The 20,889-nt window shown below is 36.3% G+C and overlaps 1 protein-coding gene across 2 annotated transcripts; it reads left to right on the top strand.

The window, feature by feature from the left end:
• Positions 1-386: 386 nt before the first annotated feature.
• On the top strand, positions 387-20,582 carry LOC106060596 (prolow-density lipoprotein receptor-related protein 1-like). 2 transcript variants are annotated; one of them, XM_056031161.1, is made up of 15 exons: positions 387-1,164; positions 1,366-1,509; positions 4,618-4,726; positions 6,036-6,192; positions 6,630-6,794; positions 6,907-7,055; positions 7,870-7,963; positions 8,772-8,931; positions 9,980-10,131; positions 12,961-13,132; positions 13,297-13,382; positions 14,051-14,212; positions 17,175-17,363; positions 19,175-19,420; positions 19,862-20,582. In XM_056031161.1, exons 1-15 carry the CDS (start codon positions 1,073-1,075, stop codon positions 20,377-20,379), a joined length of 2,595 nt encoding a protein of 864 aa, XP_055887136.1. In that variant the 5' UTR covers positions 387-1,072; the 3' UTR covers positions 20,380-20,582. The 2 variants fall into 2 exon arrangements, with proteins under 2 accessions (XP_055887136.1, XP_055887137.1); XM_056031162.1 differs by lacking the exon at positions 14,051-14,212.
• Positions 20,583-20,889: the final 307 nt, after the last annotated feature.

The raw sequence follows: 20,889 nt of genomic DNA, 5'->3' as shown, positions 1-20,889 counted from the left end.
TTTCCAATATTCCTTAAGTGTCTTTTTTTTTTTTCTCTATAGTCTATTTTCAAACTGAATTTGCCAGACAGTCTTGATGAAAATAGTTTTCTGACCAAAAAAGAAATAGTTTCTGCTTGGGTTGAAAATGTTTCAGGTAAAGATTGTGATAGTCAGTGTATTGGTTTGCACTAACCACTATTATTTTTGTGTGTACTGACAAAACTAAGTGACAAAGCCAACCAGCATGGGTAGGGTGTTTTAAAATAACTATGTAAAAATGTTATCAGCAGAGAGATAATACTAACACTATTTCTTAGAAAGAACTCATTTAGGAGTGAAACTAGCGACACATCCATGAAATGGTTGTTAATGTATTCTAGGAGTGAAACTAGGGGAACTAGCGACACATCCATGAAATGGTTGTTAATGTATTCTAGGAGTGAAACTAGGGGAACTAGCGACACATCCATGAAATGGTTGTTAATGTATTCTAGGAGTGAAACTAGGGGAACTAGCGACACATCCATGAAATGGTTGTTAATGTATTCTAGGAGTGAAACTAGGGGAACTAGCGACACATCCATGAAATGGTTGTTAATGTATTCTAGCCTTTACTTATTACACGTAAACAAACAACTCATGCTTGTGGTTGATGTTCTGTTTCACTAGGAGATTTTCGTACATGGCAAATGTGTAACTAGGTCAGCTTGTTGGTGTCTCCGGTGCATTGACTACAGAAAGTGTTCTAAAGTTCACTGCAAAGGATTGGTGGAGTGCTTTTTAGCATTGCAGAATCACATGGTTAAATCTCTACCTTTTGTAGCTTTGAATTAGTTCGCAACGTTAAAAACTCATTTTAGCGTCCTTAGCATTGTTTAGTTGATCGCGAAAGTCTCCGATAGCTTTTGATGTGTCACTTTCAGATTCCATTGAGCTGCCTATTGGAAAATGGAATGGGTTTTTTTCTAAAGTATATTTTGATTATTATTAGAACAGTAGTTGATCAGTTACCTCTCTTCTTTGAACAGGGCTAGCTGTTGATTGGTCGACAGGTAACTTGTACTGGTCGGATTCAAGTTTTAGAAGAATCATGGTAGCCAATCAGGATGGCAAATATCCTAGTGTCTTACATTACTCGGATACAGCTCATCCTGAAGCAATAGTTGTACAGAGTCAACTGAGGTGAAATGTATTTTTATAGTTTTCATTGATATATTTAAAAAAAAAACTTTTTCATACAGCCATCTTTGCATTCACATGACAGTAAAAGATTCGCAGTATTGGGACCAATGATGGGAACCAACATATTCATAACAAACAAACGTTTTCTTTTTATGTCACTTATTAATCCATTCGTTTAACCAGTGAGTATATTTACTCTAGATACCTATTCTGGATAGAAACATTCAAAGACACGTATCAGATTCAAAGATCAAACCTTGACGGCAAAAATAAAATTACTCTGATAAATAAGTCTCGTCTGATGCATAACCCTGAACATCTGGCTATTGATATTTGGAAAAACAGGTAACCATAATTCTAACAAGAAAAACAAAAAACGGCTTATAAAAATTGTTACTGTAATTAAATTTCTAATAGATCTAGACTCTAGAATAACAACAATAAATCTGTGTGATTAGAGATATTTTTACCAATTGTTTTTGTTTATTTAGCTTTCTCAATACGCTATGATCCTATCACTTGTCTGGACCAGTTGGGAAGATTGGGGGGGGGGGGGAGAACACTGGCGGATCCAGAGCTTTGGAGTGGGGGGGAGCGATTTTTTTCCAAACCCTAACCCTAACGCCCAGTAAACCCTAACCCTATGCATAAACGTGCGAACAGCATATATATATATATATATATATATATATATATATATATATATATATATATAAATATATTCAATATATGAGAATAAAATAAGACTGTTTCTCAATGTTCGGCGAAAAAAAACAGAACAAAAAAACAATCATGTTGAGGCCTTTCTCTTGCAAACTTGGGGGTCTGGGAGAGCGCTTTAAGCTTACTCAGTGGGGTTCGGGGCGAAGCCCCGACACCCAAAAGCGTTTTCTTGCTGCATTTTTCACTGCAGAAACGCATTCTCCTGACATCTACAGCTCATATGTTATCAGTGGGGTTCGGGGCGAAGCCCCGACGCCAAAAGCGGTTTCTTGCATTTTTCACAGCTTAAACGCATTCTCCTGACATCTACAGCTCATTACTTATTAGTGGGGTTCGGGGTTTCGCCCCGACGCCAAAAGCGTTTTCTTGCATTTTTCACGGCTGAAACGCATTCTCCTGACATCTACAGCTCATTATTTATCAGTGGGGTTTGGGGCTTCGCCCCGACGCAAAAAGCGTTTTCTTGAATTTTTCACGGCTGAAACGCATTCTACTGACATCTACAGTTATTATTCATTCTATTATAAAGGACCTTTTTAATAATGTGGAAAAATATTCTAATATGAATTTATAGTCCTTTAATACATTGCAAATACAACCGATTTGTTCTTTGAAAAGATAAGATACCCCACATATTTAGATTAAGGCTTTGAGGATCGCCGCCGAAAAAAAAATATTCGATTAATAATATTCAATAAAATTCGAACATAAATTGTGAGTTATAGTCCTAAATTTATTTAACTAGAAAAATATGAGATAGAGTAAAGGTTGGAAAAAGTCGACTAGGAAAAGATTATCTGGCTTTTGAACTCATCTCAACCGTGACTGTTATATTGAAAAATTTCGTTTGAATTATAACTTTTCCAAAGCAAAGTCTTTCTTAAAATAGTTATGATAAATTCATGTGAAATTACATAAACTCTCTCTGGAAAGGGGAATGGCGGTAAAATAAAAACGATTAATCCTCGCTCCTTTTTATAATTTCTGCTAATGATTGCATTTTGCATTAAAGAATAGGGGTTGGGCGACTCGATATAAGAATTTACTTTATAGCATATATAAATTATATTAGTGATGAATCATTTTAATTTTGTAATTTCTTACTATAATACAAAAAGAAAAAGTATTGGTTTGTCCGATGGTGGGAAGGTGATTGCATGTATCGCACTTCCACCTGTTTATATTATGTAGATATTCGACTAATTTTGTTCACATACTATGATTTCTCCATAAAAGTAGGACCGCCCCCCCCCCACTCATAGGGTTTTGATGGGAAGGGCAGTAGAGGTATTCTCTCCTCCCCTTCCAATCGGCCAACAGGTGAACGACATAATATAAAGACCGGTTAAAATACCAATAACAAGTTTAATTCGAAAGTTTATGGTGGGGGGGGGCGGATTGATGCCATCGCCCCCTCCCGACCCTACCAAATCGGCCAAAATAGTAGAAAGGGGGGGGCGAAATAATCTAAAAATAGGTTGAAATATAAATGATTAGTATATATTATTAACATAAGTAATAAATTTGTATACAAATTGTGTGAATTCTATACTAAAATTCGTCCGCCCCCCCCAGGGGGGGGGGTCGGCCGAGTGGGGGGGGGGGCGATCGCCCCTACCGCCCCCCCCTGGATCCGCCAGTGGGGGAGAAGGGGAAAGATGGCGATGTCTGGGTGTTATGGAGTGTGTGTGTGTGGTTGTTTTTTTTCATAGTGACGGTGGGAAGAAGTTAGCGATTTGTTCTAAGTGATACGAGGTGACATTCTCCTCTTAGTTAAGACAGACGACTCCCGAAAGTGAAAGTTAAAAGAGTTGTTATTGTCATAGCTTTCTCAATACGCTAGGACGCTAGGATCCTATCACTTATCTGGACCAGTTGGGAAAATGGGGGAGGGGGGGGGAGGAGAAAGAAGAACTTTACTGTAATCGGTTTTTAAAAGCATTGCAAAAAAAAAAAACGGGGGGGGGGGGAGGGAACGTCCAAAATTGGAACTCATGGCTCCTCAAGCGGCTAAACTAGTCACAGTGCTAGTGAGGAGCTTATGACTAGAGAAGATTATATAGTTATGTATTATTTGTTTCAAACTTACTTTTAAGCAGCGACCTATAAGGGGACTAACTCAGCTTATACCACCACTTTAGTCAAGTACAATTTCTTTCCCTTGTTCAAAATACCAGACGAAATAATTAATTACCAATAGTTAATTAATTAATTGGCTATTTTTATTGATTCTTTGGTTGTCGGGTAAAAGAAATAATTGCGCAAATTTCAGCTTGATCCGAGATTGGGTGTCAGAGAAATAACGTGTACACATTTTAACCAGGCAGACAAACAGAGTGAGTTTATATAAACTTTGTACAAAGTTTTATATTCACAATATATATTATTATAATATGTCAATTCGACCATTCTTTAGAGATGTTTCACGATATTATAGGCCTACGTATTATTTGATTGGATTAAAAATATTGCAAGATTAATATAATATCTATTCACATGCGTCCAATTTATTAAAGTATAAATTTTATTAATGAATACAAGACCTTTCTTAAAATGAGTTTAAGAAAAACTTGACTTAGACCAAATGTTGTATGTTAATGTGTCAAAAGTCCTGGTAGAATAGTTGCTAAATTTAGGGTCAAGCTAATAGCAACTTTCGGTTACATCCAACTTGAATAAATTGACCATGTCTTTTGAAAATGAACTGCGATTGAGACTATTTTTCTGTAGATTGTGTTGGACCAATGGAAATCAAATATGTTGCTTTACTTTTGATGGAGAGGTGTTAGATCGATGTTTTGACGTTCAGAATTCTGTTCAGTCTCTGGATATAATGCATGTAAGTATTATTGTAGGACGCAATTATCTTCTGTTTAGAATTAGCATGATCGCTTGCATTTTATAAGATAAGAATATAATGAACAATTAGTGAAACTATAGTTACATTAAACAAGCAAAATACAAAATTCTTTTTTAAAAAACAAAGCTTATCTAAATTGGAAGAACTCCACCCTTAAAGCTATAACTATCAATAACGTACAAATTATTTCACTTATTCGATATCAAACAAAATAATAAATTACCAATAATTAATTGAAAAATTGACTATTTTTGTTTGTTGAATCATGTTTTGTTGGGTACAATAAATAATTGTTTCAAGTATTTGCTTCATCGGAGAATGCTTGAGGGAGAAACAGCGTAAACAATTATTTGTGTGGACTAAACCAAACAAATTTAGCCATATTTGTAAATTCTGAAATATTAGTTTCCCTTGTTGGTATCAAACAAAATAATTAATTACCAGTAATTAATTTTGAATTGGTTACTTTTTTTCGTAATGATTCGTGTTTTGTTTACACCAATGAATAATTGTGCGAAGTTTCAACTTGATCAGAGAATAGGTGTGGGAGAAATAACGTGTACACACTTTTTACCAGACAAATTGACAGACAGACAGACAGAGTGCTAAGCTTTGAAAAAAGAAACTTGTAATGTTAACATTTGTATGATTAGAAATATGTTATATGGTTTATGGTTTTATAATTTAAAAAAAAAGCTTCTACTGTATGGTACATGGGCAACTACTTATTCCCTCTTACGATGATTGTGTGCTACTTGCATAGTTTTAACTTCCCAGTGTAGGGCCTGTTAGTCAGTGGTTGCGGGGGTAGGTGAAATGAAAGGCTGCTCGTTGTATCCCATCATCACGTGATTCAGTGCCTTGTGTTTGGAGAATAAGATCTAGCACATAACATTAGTTCATTATTTTCGTCTTAAGCCGTTATCGTGTTAGGATTGACTGTCAATGTTGCTATGCGAACAAATACAAACATCGTATACTGATTGTTTGTTTGTTGACAAAGCTTCTATCAACTCTGTCTGTCTGAGACACATTTTAAACACCTTATTTCTCCCCCTTTCCATTGTTGGATCAAGTGGAAACTTTGCAGAATTATTTATTGTCGAAGACAACACATGAAACAATTTTAAAAAACAACAACCAAATAATTAATTAAATAATGGTAAATAATTAATTTTGTGTGATATCGAAAACGGGGAATAATTATAACAGTATTGAGATATTTGGCTGTAAATGGGGAGTTATTTCCCCCAGATACCTATATTTTTTTTTTCACGTTCATTTCCAGGGTCTGATGATAATGACAGAGACACTGGGAGGTCTAAAAGTTTCTGAATTTAATAATTACATTCCTTCAGGGCCTATGACTTCACCAACATTTTATTCAGGAATAAATTTCACTGATGTAATTTACTATCATGTTTCCAAACAAACCTTAGCATCAGGTTGGCTATTGATGTTGATTGTTTCTCTTGACAGTACTTTTAAATGTTGTTTGTATTTCCCATTGTGTTCGTAGGTCTACAAAGACTGTATTCTTTACTTTTCTTACGTTATTCAATGTACTGGCAAAGAACTAGCAATCGGAACTATTTAAAGCTCTAATAGTTTTACTTTTATTTTTAAATTAAAAGTATTACTTTAGTATTATTAATATTATTTTGTTAAAAATGATCTCAGAAACATTTCTTTCTTTGTTTCCTTGATACTTTTTATTTTAATTGAATTCTTTTTTTCCCTCCTTTCTCCACCCAATGGTAAATGTCTTTTTTTTTTAAATAACATAAATAGTAAACACATTTTTTTATAGAGTAGTCAACATAATTACGAGCTAAATTTCACAAGCTGACTACCGGTATTTTATATTTAAATATATAATTAGATCCATGCATGAAAGATTTAGCCTCCACCAGAAATGATTCGGAAATCAAAGGTCAGGCAAATTTTGACAGACATTGTTCTCACCTTTGTCTGCCTTCATATGAATCATCAAAATGTGTGTGTATGACAGGCTACTGGCTGAAGTCTAACGGAGAATGCTGGGAAGGTATGTGCTCAATACAAGAATTCTTGACATTGTAACACTGTAACACATATTTTAATACTTGATTTTTGATTTTTAAAAATGAACTTCTTTCATTCTGGATCTTTATTTTTAGGTGTTGTCGAGAATAACTTTTGGTTGTTCAGTGACCTTCAGACTGGGCAGATGTTTCGTCAGTTTGCCCTTCTCCCAGATTACTACACGGTTTTAACACCTGGTCGTTTCCATTTTATAGATGTGACTATTGACAGTATAGAGAAAAGAGTGGGTAACTTTGTTTAAATTTGACTTACTTTTCTACGAAAATAAACATCTTTTATTTTCCGTTTCATACAAATAAATCAAGATATATTACTGAGTCTTAATAGTTGAAAAGGGTTTAAATAACTTATCTTACGAAACACAGACGTTACTGAAAAAAAGAAGATGATTACGTCCTACGCCTGTTTCTAGATTCTAGGTTAATCTAGTCATGAATGTCAATCAATGACCTAAATTCTGCTAAGTCATTGGTTTTGCTGGCTGGCTCAGGAAACCCATTCCATGCTCTAATAGCACTAGGGAAGAAGGAACATTTTTACAAATTTGTCCTATCATATAGAATAAGAAATATGCCTTTAGCTTTGTGTCTTTCTGGGTATTTTATTAGGCTTTAGTCTTGTATTTGAAGATTATGGCTTAATGTTGTTTGTATAATTGCTAATTTACTTTTAAGTCTTCTGTCCTGATACTCTCCTCGGGCCCCGTCTATAATACTCTCCTCGGGCCCGCTTAAGATACTCTCCTCGGGCTCTATGTATGATACTTTCCTCGGGCCCCATGTATGATACTCCCCCCGGGATCCGCCGTACTGTAAAGCCTCAGGTGTATTAACACATGGATAAGTATAGCACATACTTATCTTTTCCTTTGAAGGAACGTCTTTAATTTATAAGATAAGATAAAATAAGTAAACGAAGCAAAAGATTCCTGCATTCTAAAGTATAGCTATCTTTAATTCATAACATAATATACATACATATAGATGTCATTGTCATACAAAATAAATATTCGTTTTTTTTTACATAATTTTCAACAGATGTACTGGGTGGATGCTAATAGTAATATAGTTTATTCTCAGCTTTTAAATGGAACTCAGCTACGTGTCATATTCATTGGAAATGAAACATTTCGTAAGTCTACTTTAGTCACAGAAGAAGTAAACCTAGAGTTTGAATTTCAATGTATTTGTATTTTTAAATCTTCCGCATGAAGTTTAATAAGTATTGTCATAGCATTTGATGCTTTTATTAGTTGTATTTCTTTTCTTTTTAAAAAGCTTATATCAATTCACTCTATCTGACTGGTAAAAGTGTGTACACTTTATTTCTCCCACACCCAATCTCGGACCAAGCTGAAATTTTGCAATTATTGGTAATTAGTTGGGTTTTTTTTGTTTGGTATTGAACAAGGGAAAGAAATTGTACTTGACTAATGTGGTGGTATAAAGTTGAATTAGTCCCCTTTATAGTTTGCTTTCAAGTTTAAAACTAACAATATATAACTATAAAACCTTCTATTTTTAAAAGCACTTCTCTGGTACAGGGGTTACTATGCTTGCTTGAGGAGGCTAGAACCCTCGAGTTCGAATCCAAGTCGTTCAACCTTTTAATTTTTTTTATGAATGCATTTTAATAGCGATCACGGTAATATTTATCCAGATACCCCCTCCTCCCTCCCCCATCCCTTTCTCAACTGGTCCAGACAAGGAATAGGATCATAGAGTAGTGAGAAAAAAAAAAAAAATCAAAATTGCGCTAAACAAAAAACAATTGGTAAAAATATTTCTAATCGTAAAGATGTATTATTGTTAGTCTAAATCTTTTACAAATTTAATTACATGACTGATCCAAACTTATTGTTACAACTACGCTTAATATAATTAATTTTTTTTTTTTTTAAAAAGCATTTCTTCAAATTCTTTTGTTTAATTTGTTTTAGATATTGCAAAAATTAAGATGGCAGCACGACCTCATTTACTTTATATTATTTCCAAGGCTGGAGAGGTTCTAGTGTTTAGTTTACTCTCTGGCTATTATCGTCGCATTTTACAGGAAGTAAAATGGATGATACGTCACATTGATGTTGACGAAGAAAACAGGTGACATAAATACCAGTAGACCGAATATCATGTCTCTTTATGAATATATATTTTTTATACTACTATCTTAAGATACATTTGTTATTATTTTTAGCGGCCCCCGAAAGGGGAAAAGACGCTATTAGTTTTGTGCGAAATGTCTGTCCGTCTGACCGTCTGTCCGTCCGTCCCGTTTAGATCTCGTAAACTAGAAAAGATATTGAAAATCCGACATCACAATATTTTAGACCATTCAAAGTTCTGATGCAACGGCTACTTTTTTTTTTCTGAAAGTGAAAAATCTAATTTTTAAAATCAGTTATGCAAGCAGTTTTTTAAAGAGAAAAAGCTAATTAGTGTGCCTTATAAGTTCGACCTAATTGAAAACAAATTGTAATCTTGTAAACTTCATTTTCCTGAACTTTTTTTTATATTGCTATATTTTGAGGATTCAAATAAGAGATTATACCTTTTCAAAACAATTAGATCAATTATAAGACATCAGTTAGGCCAGGGGAGGCGCGATGGCTGAGCGGTAAAGCGCTTGGCTTCCGAACCAGGGGTCGCGGGTTCGAATCCTGTTGAAGACTGGGATTTTCAACTTTGGAATCTTTGGGCGCCTCTGAGTCCACTCAGCTCTAATGGATACCTGACATTAGTTGGGGAAAAGTAAAGGCGGTTGGTCATTGTGCTGGCTACATGATACCCTAGTTAACCGTAGGCCACAAAAACAGATGAACTTTACATCATCTGCCCTATAGACCACAAGGTCTGAAAGGGGAACTAGTTAGGCCAGGTTCACATCTAACTTTACATTCACTTGCACCTATCCTTTGATCTGCGGAACTGTTGGGGCACTACACAAGATCTGTTAACATTCTTTCTCCATTCTATCTCTCATTTGTCTTGGATATAATTTCATTCGGATGTTCTTTCTGAAAATATTGAAGACTGCCTGGGTGGACCACTTCGGGGGCCGATTTTAAGTTTGTGTTTCCACACAAACTGTCTTTCGTAACCTTGTTATTCCTTCTTATTATTTTTAATTTTTATTAATAATATTTGAAAGGCTCTTGTACATGACAGCCATCTTAAACACAGCGACAGATAAAACGTCCGTGATACTTGGCGCCATCTTGTGCTCTTGCATGGACGGAAGTGAAGCAAAAACTGTGTATGTCTATAATGGAAGTCCATTGGGGATAGTTTTGTATAATAATAGTAAGTCGAACATTTGACAAAGCTTCTATCAACTCACTCTTGCTGTTGGGTACAAAGTTTGTACACGTTATTTCTCACACACCAATTTCGGATTCAGCTGAAATTTCGAACAAATATTTCTTTCACCTTACAAAGCAAGAATCAATTTTTTTAAAATTAACAATCTAGCTAATGAACTATTAATAATTAATTATTTTATTTGGTATGGAACAAGGGAAAAAATTTACTTGACAGTTGTGGGTTCCCTTGAGAAGGCTTGAGCCGAGACCATTCTATAACTATTGGTCTCTTGAGACAGTGGTGTTGACGGACGTTGGCGTGTAGACAACTAAACCGCTGTAGGCGTATTATTGAAAAAGCTTAAAGCATAAAAAAAGCACAAAACAAACACAATTGGTAGAAATATTTCAAACCGCAGATTTATTATTGTTAGTCTAGAATAGTCTAGATCTATTACACATTTAACTACATGGCTGGTCTAAACTAATTGATACAATTACATTTCATGGAATCTTTGATTTTTTAAAGGTATTTCTTTATGTTTTTTCAATAGGCATTTTGTTATGTCATGGTTATGGTTTAGGCCAGGGGTGGGCAACCTTTTTATACCGAGGGCCGCATTAAAAAAATTTGGGGACTGGAGGGCCGCATAATTAAAGAAATAAAAATTATTATATATATATATGTATATAATATTGTACTCCCAATTGAGGAATTACAAAAAGAGTAAGAAATTTCTTGAACTAATTTTACGAACGATTTTTTTAAATTTTGCAATTGCCTGTTTACATCACAACATTTCACCACAAATGTAGAGTAGTACTAAATATGAAGTATATAACTGTCTACTCTCGTGCATTATGTTCCAGAACCGTGGAACTAGCTTACGAGTTGTTGTTTTTTCTTGTGACTGCTGTGAAATACAGTCAATCAGCAACGATCTGTTGTAACACTTAATAATTTTCAAACAAACAAAAAAGGCTTGTTCACAGATGATTGTGGTTCCATATAATGTGAAAGCAGCAAAGTTTTTTTAAGTGTGGATATACAGCTTTTGGCACCCATGACACTCCCTCGGAAAAAATGACTGAAACTTCCCTTTCAGTTCATAATTTCTTGTAGGTATGTCATCTGGAGCTGAATCAGCTTCTCCATTAAATGGTGAGCTGAGGGTATTGAACTGTCCTATTGGGGCATACTTTGCCCGGTTCCTCACGAAATTTGACTCCCGATGCCGTCACTGTGGAGAGAGCGTCGAAACAGTGTCGCATGTCTTGTACGAGTGTCCCCAGCTCCGCGAGCTAAGGGGACACTCGTGCAGTCACTCGACTTTTATGGTAGCTATGAGCCACTACGCCGGACGGCTAAGTTTCTTGCCAGAGCACTACGGGAGGACTAGTCCTTCCTGCTCTGATTTTTCAATAGGAGTTCATCTCAGGTTCCAGATTCTTGACGTCTTGAAATTTGCTTTCCAATTCCGCAATCAATGAATCCAAATAAGTCTTGTACTTTTCAACCATTTCATTAGAAATAGTTTCACCTTTCAGCAATGAAAACGACAAAACCTGATTTCACTTGCTGGTCTCAAGAAATGGAATAGCTTTGTTTGAAAAGATTTAAGGTGCACATACATTTCATATGCAAACAACCCATTGCAATGCTTCGGATGAAGTCTTTCTTCAACTGTTCATTAGAAATATTAGTAACAAGGTCCCAGCCAATGTCCTTCAAGGAACCTAACTATTTCTTCCTTGAGATTCCATGTTCTTCTAATGCTAGGCTAGCTGTTACTACTGTGTTACCGAACATTGAAATGTTTTCTTTCCAAATCTTCATTAATCATCATCAAATCACATGAATTTATCATGCCATCTTAATATTTATTAATTTAATTAATCATCATCAAATCGGAACTGCCAGTCGGGGCCAACCTTAGATAATTGGAGGCCCTAGCCGAAGTGAATTTGGCGGTCCAAAATAAAATAGAAAAATTAAAATTTACAGCGAAAAAACTAAAAGTTTGCAATTTATTAAAACCCTGGTATACTTCAACAATAAAACTGAGAAGAAGTTTCGCTATTTCTTCTCTAATTTAATGGATTATGCATCCTGTGCAAGGCACCCAACGATAGTAGGTCCTGGGAAGCTGCATAGTTGGCTTATGTTAATGGCCTGTGCAGCCCTATAGTGTATGAACTTGGTTATGCAATGCAGCTTTATGTAAACTTCCCCGTTATGAGTTAATGGTTGGGAAACTGTTCTTTATTTGATTCAAAAGCCTGTTTTTCTCAGTCAAAGCACTGGCTCCATCAGTTGTTACCCTTGCCATCTTTTACAAGCCAACCCAACTCTTTCGACAGTTCTTCATAGCATTGAATAATTACTGGCGTGAACTTGTGTCTTTGAATTCTTCGAATTATTGCCATTTAAAATAATCTTAGTTTACTTTACACTTTTTAGAATGGCGTTTAGAGATAATGTTTCTTTAGCCTCTTCATTATAAGTAATAAGAATCAAATGTTTCAATAATTTCTACAGTTATTTACAATTATTTATTTTTAATATATTTGCATTTTTATATGTGTGTAATGTTTGGGCACGCCTGATTTCTAAAGGTGTCCACGGGCCGCATAAAACTCTTCGGTGGGCCGCATGTGGCCCGCGGGCGTAATTTGCCCACCCCTGGCTTAGGCTGTATATGCCAAATTTTTACTGTATAAGGGGAAGTAAATAATATTAAAAAAGCTGTCTTATAGCATTAGTTAATGCCCTTGATTCAGTTTCAAGAAAATCACTCGAGGCCTACTTATCACTTTCTCCTCTCTCCAGGTTTATTTTGGGTTGATCCAATTGAACACATGATACTGATGGGGAAAAACGTAGGAAAAGTAGTTCAGGTTCAGCCAGTTGTAAGACTCACTGGTGATGCTTACCCTGAAAATATTGTAGTGAAAGGTGAAGAGGTGTTTTTCACTGATAAAACAAAGCAAGCCCTGCAAAGGTAATTCAATGGACTTCATCGTCTTCCGATACTGGTACATAAGTTGTAGCCGACTTTTTAAATTATCATTTTCCATTATTTGTTGAATTTTTGGTTAAGAATATTTATGCTTACTAATCAATATGAGTAGAAGCTCTAACATTGTCTTATGTCTGTTTAATTAGATTTCATTTAAACAGCTCAGCTATGATTTCCAATGCTGGTTATCCTTACATGAACAGAATAGCAGGGTTAAGCTTCTACGATTCAAGTGAGTCAGAGTTTGTTTCATTGTTTCAGGACTGACCCTGGCAGAGTGATGAGATAACATCGTTACTGCTGTTTGCGTTTTTAAAAGGGATGTTACATGCTTAGTATACGCCTCACACTACAAATAATATTATGTATTTCGCGCTTTGACATATATACCACGCATTGACATATATACCATGGTAGTTACGTGAGACACTGGCCCGTTTTTTGTAAAAATGCTATTCAAATGGTCAGCACTTAAGCACCCTGAAGCATGGAGTCTTGAGCGGTTTCACTAAATGAAAATTAAAAGCTTCATAACATTGGCATTATACAGAGGCCGCCCTAGAATGGCAAACATTGGGGGACCTCCCAAGACCACGCGCCTAAGGGAACCCTACGATGTGAAGATTCTGGTGTTCCGATTAGTCCATCATGCAACATATTTAATGTACAATACAAATAACTCATATACTGAAATACTGCGTGACTTATTTATTTGAAAATCAGTTTCCCTTTTCAAAGACTTATTATTTCAATATTGTTGAAGCCTTACCGGCACGAAAGAACTTAACCTGATATTTTGAGTTACCGTCAGGGTTAGGCACCTCGTTAGGATAAAACTCGCTTTAATCACTAATTAGATTGTGATTGTGGCATCTTTTATATCTAGTCTTTGTATCCCAGGTATCGTCCTAAAGCCTGACAAGCCAACACATTGTAATGGGATCTGGGTTCCTAAACCCAACAGCCAAACAGTTTGTGTCTGTGATGATGAGCCCAAGAATGTCACTGACGGCCAATGTTTTCATGTTAATAGCGTGATACAAAAAGTAGCGGCTAGTCTAGGTCCGTAACATAACTTTAACAATATTTTTTGTTTACAAACAATTTCTTTTATAGGTCAGCTGAAAGTCATGTTTGTAACATAAGGACAAGAATGGAAGCACACATTGTTTTTGTAAAGGATTGGTTACATGGGCGTAGCCAGGATTTTTTTCGGGGGGGTTTGGGGGGGATTTTTTTCTCCCCCCCCCCCAGCGAAAAAAAAAATTTATTTATGTGTATGTGTACATCATCTTTATTACATTCTGACCCTTCATTCTTTGGGAAGACTTTTATTGTGCCCTAGAATAGGTTCTTCCTGGAGTTAGTGGAAAATTTAAAAGTTTTAGATTCCCCGCCATTGCCAGTAAGGGGGTCTGGGGAGCGTGGGGCCCCGCCGCCAAGCACTATTTCTGGTATTGAAAGCCAACAAAATGCATATTCTGAGGTATCTACAGTGCATTTTCCTGCTATTAAAAAAGTTTTATTTCAAAAACCTAATGTGCTATTCTTACTGACTTAGACCCTCACGCGCAGTTCGGCGCATTTGCCGTCAAGCTGTTTCCATAAAAATCTGTCACTGGTTATGTCTGAAGCCTCTTCCCCCCTGCTCTCAGGACCTCCATGAATGTGTGGCGCCAGATGTAGTAGGATGTCATCGCAACTCTTCTTATGCGTTGTTAAGGCTTCCGCGCGGTGTTGATTCTTGGAAATATATCTAGTGTAGATCTACGTCTGACTGGAAGTAATACTGAACTCGAACTACTTCAGCAACACCGGCGAATGGCCGAAACAATCAAAATATGTAGTCGACGCTGATGTTGTTTTACAAATATATTTAATAATCAAGAAGGGAATCGTCTGATGTCAGCTATGTCCGTAAATCCGTATATCTATTCTACTGCTCTACACGAAGCGTCTTCTTTGTAGCGTCACTTAGAGCGTTCTTGTTTTTTAACCAACTTTACGTCATCGTCGCTAAGTAAAACTTTACCCTATTCCCGAAACAAATAACTAATTCCTAATCATGTCATAACAGCGTAAATCATTTTGTCGGAGAACATATCCCGCAAACCTCATGCGACGCTCTATCACAATCTTACTAAGGGGTCGACTCCCACTTCGGCATATGATTTCCTTGATTTAGAACCGATCTCTATAACTGACTCCTAATATCTGTCTTATCCATCTTTGTTTAGCCACATTTAGTGTTTTTCAATTTCGGCAGATGACTATTCACTGCACTTTATTAATGGAGACCCGCCACTGGTAGAAATGTGTAACCTATCTTGAATACGCTCTTGGACTTAAGTGACTGTAGTTTGCTTTAGATTTTATACCGAAAAGGGAAGTTTTATCGTCAAAATCATCTGTTGGGCGTGTTTTTTTTTAATTCAAAACTTCATTTAGCTACGGTAATAAAATTTAGTAACTGTAGTTTGCTTTAGAATAATATTGAAGATAAAGGTTTTCCACCTCAAAACACTCTGTAGGGAAATTTTAAACTCAAATCCATCCTCAGGGGTTTTAAATTTTTAAAAAAAGCCATCTGTAGGAAAGGGGTTTAAACCTAAAAACCCCAATAGGATTGGCTACGCTCAAATAAATTTAGTGTGTAATTTGCTTTTTTTAAATTGAAGAGGAATTTTTAAGAATCAAACCCCTCTGAAGGGGGGTTTAAACTCAAAACCTCTTTTGGCAACGCTCATAGCATTTTGAGTTCGTTATTTTCTTTTTTTCTTACACTGAAGATGTATTTTTTAGCTTCAAACCCCGCTGGCGGGGGCTTTAAACTCAAAACCCATTTGGCTACGCTTTTTTTTTTTATATATTGAATAGGTATTTTTTAGCTTCAAACTCCACTGGAGGGCTCAAAACCCCTTTGGCTACTCTCATAGAATTTTTAGTGTGTAATTTGCTTTTTTTTATATTGAACAGGGGGTTTATTGTAAATTTAGGAGGGGGTGTTTAAAATCTAAATCCTCCTTAACTGTGCTCTTGGAATTTGGTGATTGTCGTTTTGCATTTTTTTAAAAATTTGTTTTATAGAAGAGGGGGATTTAACTGCAAAAACCCCTGGTAGATGTTTTAAACTCAAACCCCCCTGGTAGGGGGTTTTAAACTTGACCCCCCTGGTAGGTTGTTTAAAACTCAAAACCCCCGGGTAGGGGGTTTTAAACTCAAAACCCCCTTGGTTTTGCTGGTGCAAGTGATGGTTTAGTATTAAAATCTCACCTAAAAATAAACAAAATCAAAGTAAAAATCAGTCACTAAATTCCGATCCCCCCCCCCCACCGGCTACGCCCATGATTGGTTAGGTTGTTTCGAGTTCTTATAGTCAAAATAGTAAACATCCTTTGAATTCTGCAATCATACGTCATTATGTCTGAAGGTGGTGAAGAGGAGGGGGTCAATGAAATGGTCTCCTTCAGTCATGATGCGGCAAGGGATCATCTCATAGAACAGAGATGAATGTCTGGGCATTAGTTAGGATCGGAACGATGTCGCCCACACAGAAGTGTCCCCCTCTCCACGCAGCTGGAATGGTAAATGCTGATACAGTATGAAATCAGCGGCGTCGCAGGCTGTTGTAGCATTGTGTACTGCAAACTGCTTAAGGGTCGCCAACTCCTGATTTTATCTCGAGGTTGTCTCCCGAAGCCATTCCCCTGTTTGGGTATAGCTGCAAGGCAGCAGAGGTTTGAATTTTGAGTTTTTCTTCCCCTAGGTGGGTATCTAGCCATTAGCTCTCCATCCCAAATGTTACTGATTTAGGCGCCAGTTACTCGCCTTTGACCCTACTCCTTTTAGTGTAAACGGTTTCGCCGGACTCTGAACTATACGTGATGTCCGGGAGTTGGACTAGTTGTCAGAAACTATTTGAGACGTATGTCATTGGAAGCATGTAATAGGTAGTAGAGTGTTTATATCATTTTCGGCATGGACAACCTGAAGTATTTGAAAATAAACTTCTACTATATTTCAGGCATGTGCATGGTCAAGCCTCAACCAAACGCCAGTGTCATTGGTGAAAACGTTGGTAACTATGTGACACATGGAAATGTTCTTACAGTTTCCTGTAACCCAGGATTTATATTCAGTAAGACAAACAATCAGAATGAGACCAGGGTGTGCTCTCAGGGCCAGTGGTCATCTCGAGATAGTTGTGTGTCAGGTAATTTCAATTTCTCAACAACTGTGTGTCAAGTAAATTCAATTTTTCAACAATTGTGTGTCAGGTAATTTCAATTTCTCAACAACTGTGTGTCAGGTAAATTCAATTTCTCAACAATTGTGTGTCAGGTAAATTCAATTTCTCAACAACTGTGTGTCAGGTAAATTCAATTTCTCAACAATTGTGTGTCAGGTAATTCCATTTCTCAACAATTGTGTGTCAGGTAAATTCAATTTCTCAACAATTGTGTGTCAGGTAAATTCAATTTCTCAACAATTGTGTGTCAGGTAAATTCAATTTCTCAACAATTGTGTGTCAGGTAATTCCATTTCTCAACAATTGTGTGTCAGGTAAATTCAATTTCTCAACAACTGTGTGTCAGGTAAATTCAATTTCTCAATAACTGTGTGTCAGGTAAATTCAGATTCTCAACAACTGTGTGTCAGGTAAATTCAATTTCTCAACAATTGTGTGTCAGGTAAATTCAATTTCTCAACAATTGTGTGTCAGGTAAATTCAATTTCTCAACAATTGTGTGTCAGGTAAATTCAATTTCTCAACAATTGTGTGTCAGGTAATTCCATTTCTCAACAATTGTGTGTCAGGTAATTTCAATTTCTCAACAACTGTGTGTCAGGTAAATTCAATTTCTCAATAACTGTGTGTCAGGTAAATTCAGATTCTCAACAACTGTGTGTCAGGTAAATTCAATTTCTCAACAATTGTGTGTCAGGTAAATTCAATTTCTCAACAACTGTGTGTCAGGTAAATTCAATTTCTCAACAATTGTGTGTCAGGTAAATTCAATTTCTCAACAATTGTGTGTCAGGTAAATTCAATTTCTCAACAATTGTGTGTCAGGTAATTCAATTTCTCAACAATTGTGTGTCAGGTAAATTCAATTTCTCAACAACTGTGTGTCAGGTAAATTCAATTTCTCAACAACTGTGTGTCAGGTAAATTCATTTTCTCAACAATTGTGTGTCAGGTAAATTCAATTTCTCAACAATTGTGTGTCAGGTAAATTCAATTTCTCAACAATTGTGTGTCAGGTAAATTCAATTTCTCAACAACTGTGTGTCAGGTAAATTCAATTTCTCAATAACTGTGTGTCAGGTAAATTCAGATTCTCAACAACTGTGTGTCAGGTAAATTCAATTTCTCAACAATTGTGTGTCAGGTAAATTCAATTTCTCAACAACTGTGTGTCAGGTAAATTCAATTTCTCAACAACTGTGTGTCAGGTAAATTCAATTTCTCAACAACTGTGTGTCAGGTAAATTCAATTTCTCAATAACTGTGCGTCAGGTAAATTCCATTTCTCAACAACTGTGCGTCAGGTAAATTCAATTTCTCAATAACAGTGCGTCAGGTAAATTCAATTTCTCAATAACTGTGCGTCAGGTAAATTCAATTTCTCAACAACTGTGTGTCAGGTAATTTCAATTTCTCAACAATTGTGTGTCAGGTAAATTCAATTTCTCAACAATTGTGTGTCAGGTAATTCCATTTCTCAACAATTGTGTGTCAGGTAAATTCAATTTCTCAACAACTGTGTGTCAGGTAAATTCAATTTCTCAATAACTGTGTGTCAGGTAAATTCAGATTCTCAACAACTGTGTGTCAGGTAAATTCAATTTCTCAACAATTGTGTGTCAGGTAAATTCAATTTCTCACAATTGTGTGTCAGGTAAATTCAATTTCTCACAATTGTGTGTCAGGTAACTTCAATTTCTCAACATAATATGTAAATGTTGTTTTTGTGAATGCTTATTGTTCTGATTGAGATTGAATTGCATTGTCTCTGCCAGTGATGAAGTTCACCATAACAGGTAACAGCAGCCATGGCTATGTTGCGCTCAAAGAATCGACACTGTTTATTGTTCCTCAAGGCATATTTTACGTAGATGTCGTATGTATTGGAGGTGGCGGAGGTGGGATTGATGCATGCAATAAGAGCTCATTTCAAAACGATTCTCAAGCTGGCGATGGTGGATTGTCGTCATTTGGAAGTTACTTACGGGCTAATGGCGGTCATGGAGGCTCTCTGGACAAAGGTATTATATAGGTTTACAATCCCTAATCGGCTTATTAGCAAATGTATTATATAGCTTTGCAATACTAGTAGACTGATACCAAAGATTTTACATAGGTTACCATTGGACTGATGGGCAGAGCAAGGATCTATCTGACAATGGTGTACATTTTGGTGACAATTTTAATGTGTGATTTTTAGGCATTCCTGAGCCTACCCATCTAGGCTACTAAATTTCAATTGTAAAATTAAAAACTGGTTGGTCTGGACCCACTAAACATTATTATACACTCTGGATTTTGAAACTGAACTGCTTAACTGACTGAATGAATAAAAGATAAAAAGGTGGTTGAGTTAATCTAGAATATTTCTAGAACCTTGTCGTGAAAACTAGTCAAAGGTATAATCTTAAAATAAATATTATATTTCATCAGTTATACTAAATTGCTTTCTTATTTTAAAGGTGGTAAAGGCGGAGTTGGAAAAACATTGTTTGGTGGTGATGGTCTCCTGAGCTATAATTGTCAGGGTGGTGGCGCTGCTGGGCAGACTGAGCCTGCAGATGTATGCAAACTAAGCCAGACGTCTTGTCTCTTTTGTGGCGCTGGTGGAGCCATGATCAAATGCTCAAACTGCTTTTCCCGCAGGGGCGGCTGTGGAGGTGTAGGAAGCCAAAAGGGTCCAGAAGAAGGGGCTGCAGACAACTATGGAGGCGGTGCAACAGGTCTTTTTGGAGGTGGGAGTGGGGGAGGCGGAGGCTACTCTAGAGGCTTGATAAAAGTATTTCCGCAACAACAAATACACATTAAAGTGGGATTAGGAGGAACCCCGTCGGCAAGGGCTGCTGGAGATGGAATAGTTGTCGTAGGCTGGGGCTCCAGACTTGAGAAACTCATTGATAAAGCTTGGAAGAAATCTACTGGACCTTGCAAGTCTATTATCTACAAATCATATATATCCTTCGATAAGTGTAATACTTAAATTATTTATTTCATTTGCTGTATATGTAAACCTGCTTTAAAAAAAGTATGTTACATTTATTCATATCAAGTTTCTATTTAAAATAAGTTTGCTTTTTTTTTTAAATGTGGCCCATCTCAATTTTTATTGTCATTTAACTTCAATATGTGTATTATTGTTACTATAATGTAAATCTGGTTATGAATAAATTTAATTTAAGTCTAGTTTTTAGTGTTTCTTTCATTACTCTGCCAATGAGATATCTATGTTCTCTAACAGCTTGAAAAACGAGGATGCTTTCTGTTTCGGAAAAGAGAAACAAGTAACAATTACTAGATAAACAACTCTAATAGAGTGGCGTAGCTAAGGGGGCCTGGGGGGGGGGGCGTGACCTCTTTAAGGGGCCCTGCATTTTGACATTCGACATCATGACATGAGATAATGGCGTAATATTTAATGTTAAACAAATTTCAGACACTCATCTGTGGGGACCCACAAGTGGGGTAGGCGGGGGATTTCCAAATTTGGACA

This window comes from Biomphalaria glabrata, chromosome 5 (genome assembly GCF_947242115.1).
Source record: "Biomphalaria glabrata chromosome 5, xgBioGlab47.1, whole genome shotgun sequence".
NCBI classification, from domain to species: Eukaryota; Metazoa; Mollusca; class Gastropoda; family Planorbidae; genus Biomphalaria; species Biomphalaria glabrata.
The sequence above is the reverse complement of the archived record's forward strand: the minus strand, read 5'-3'. Positions and strand labels throughout refer to the sequence as shown.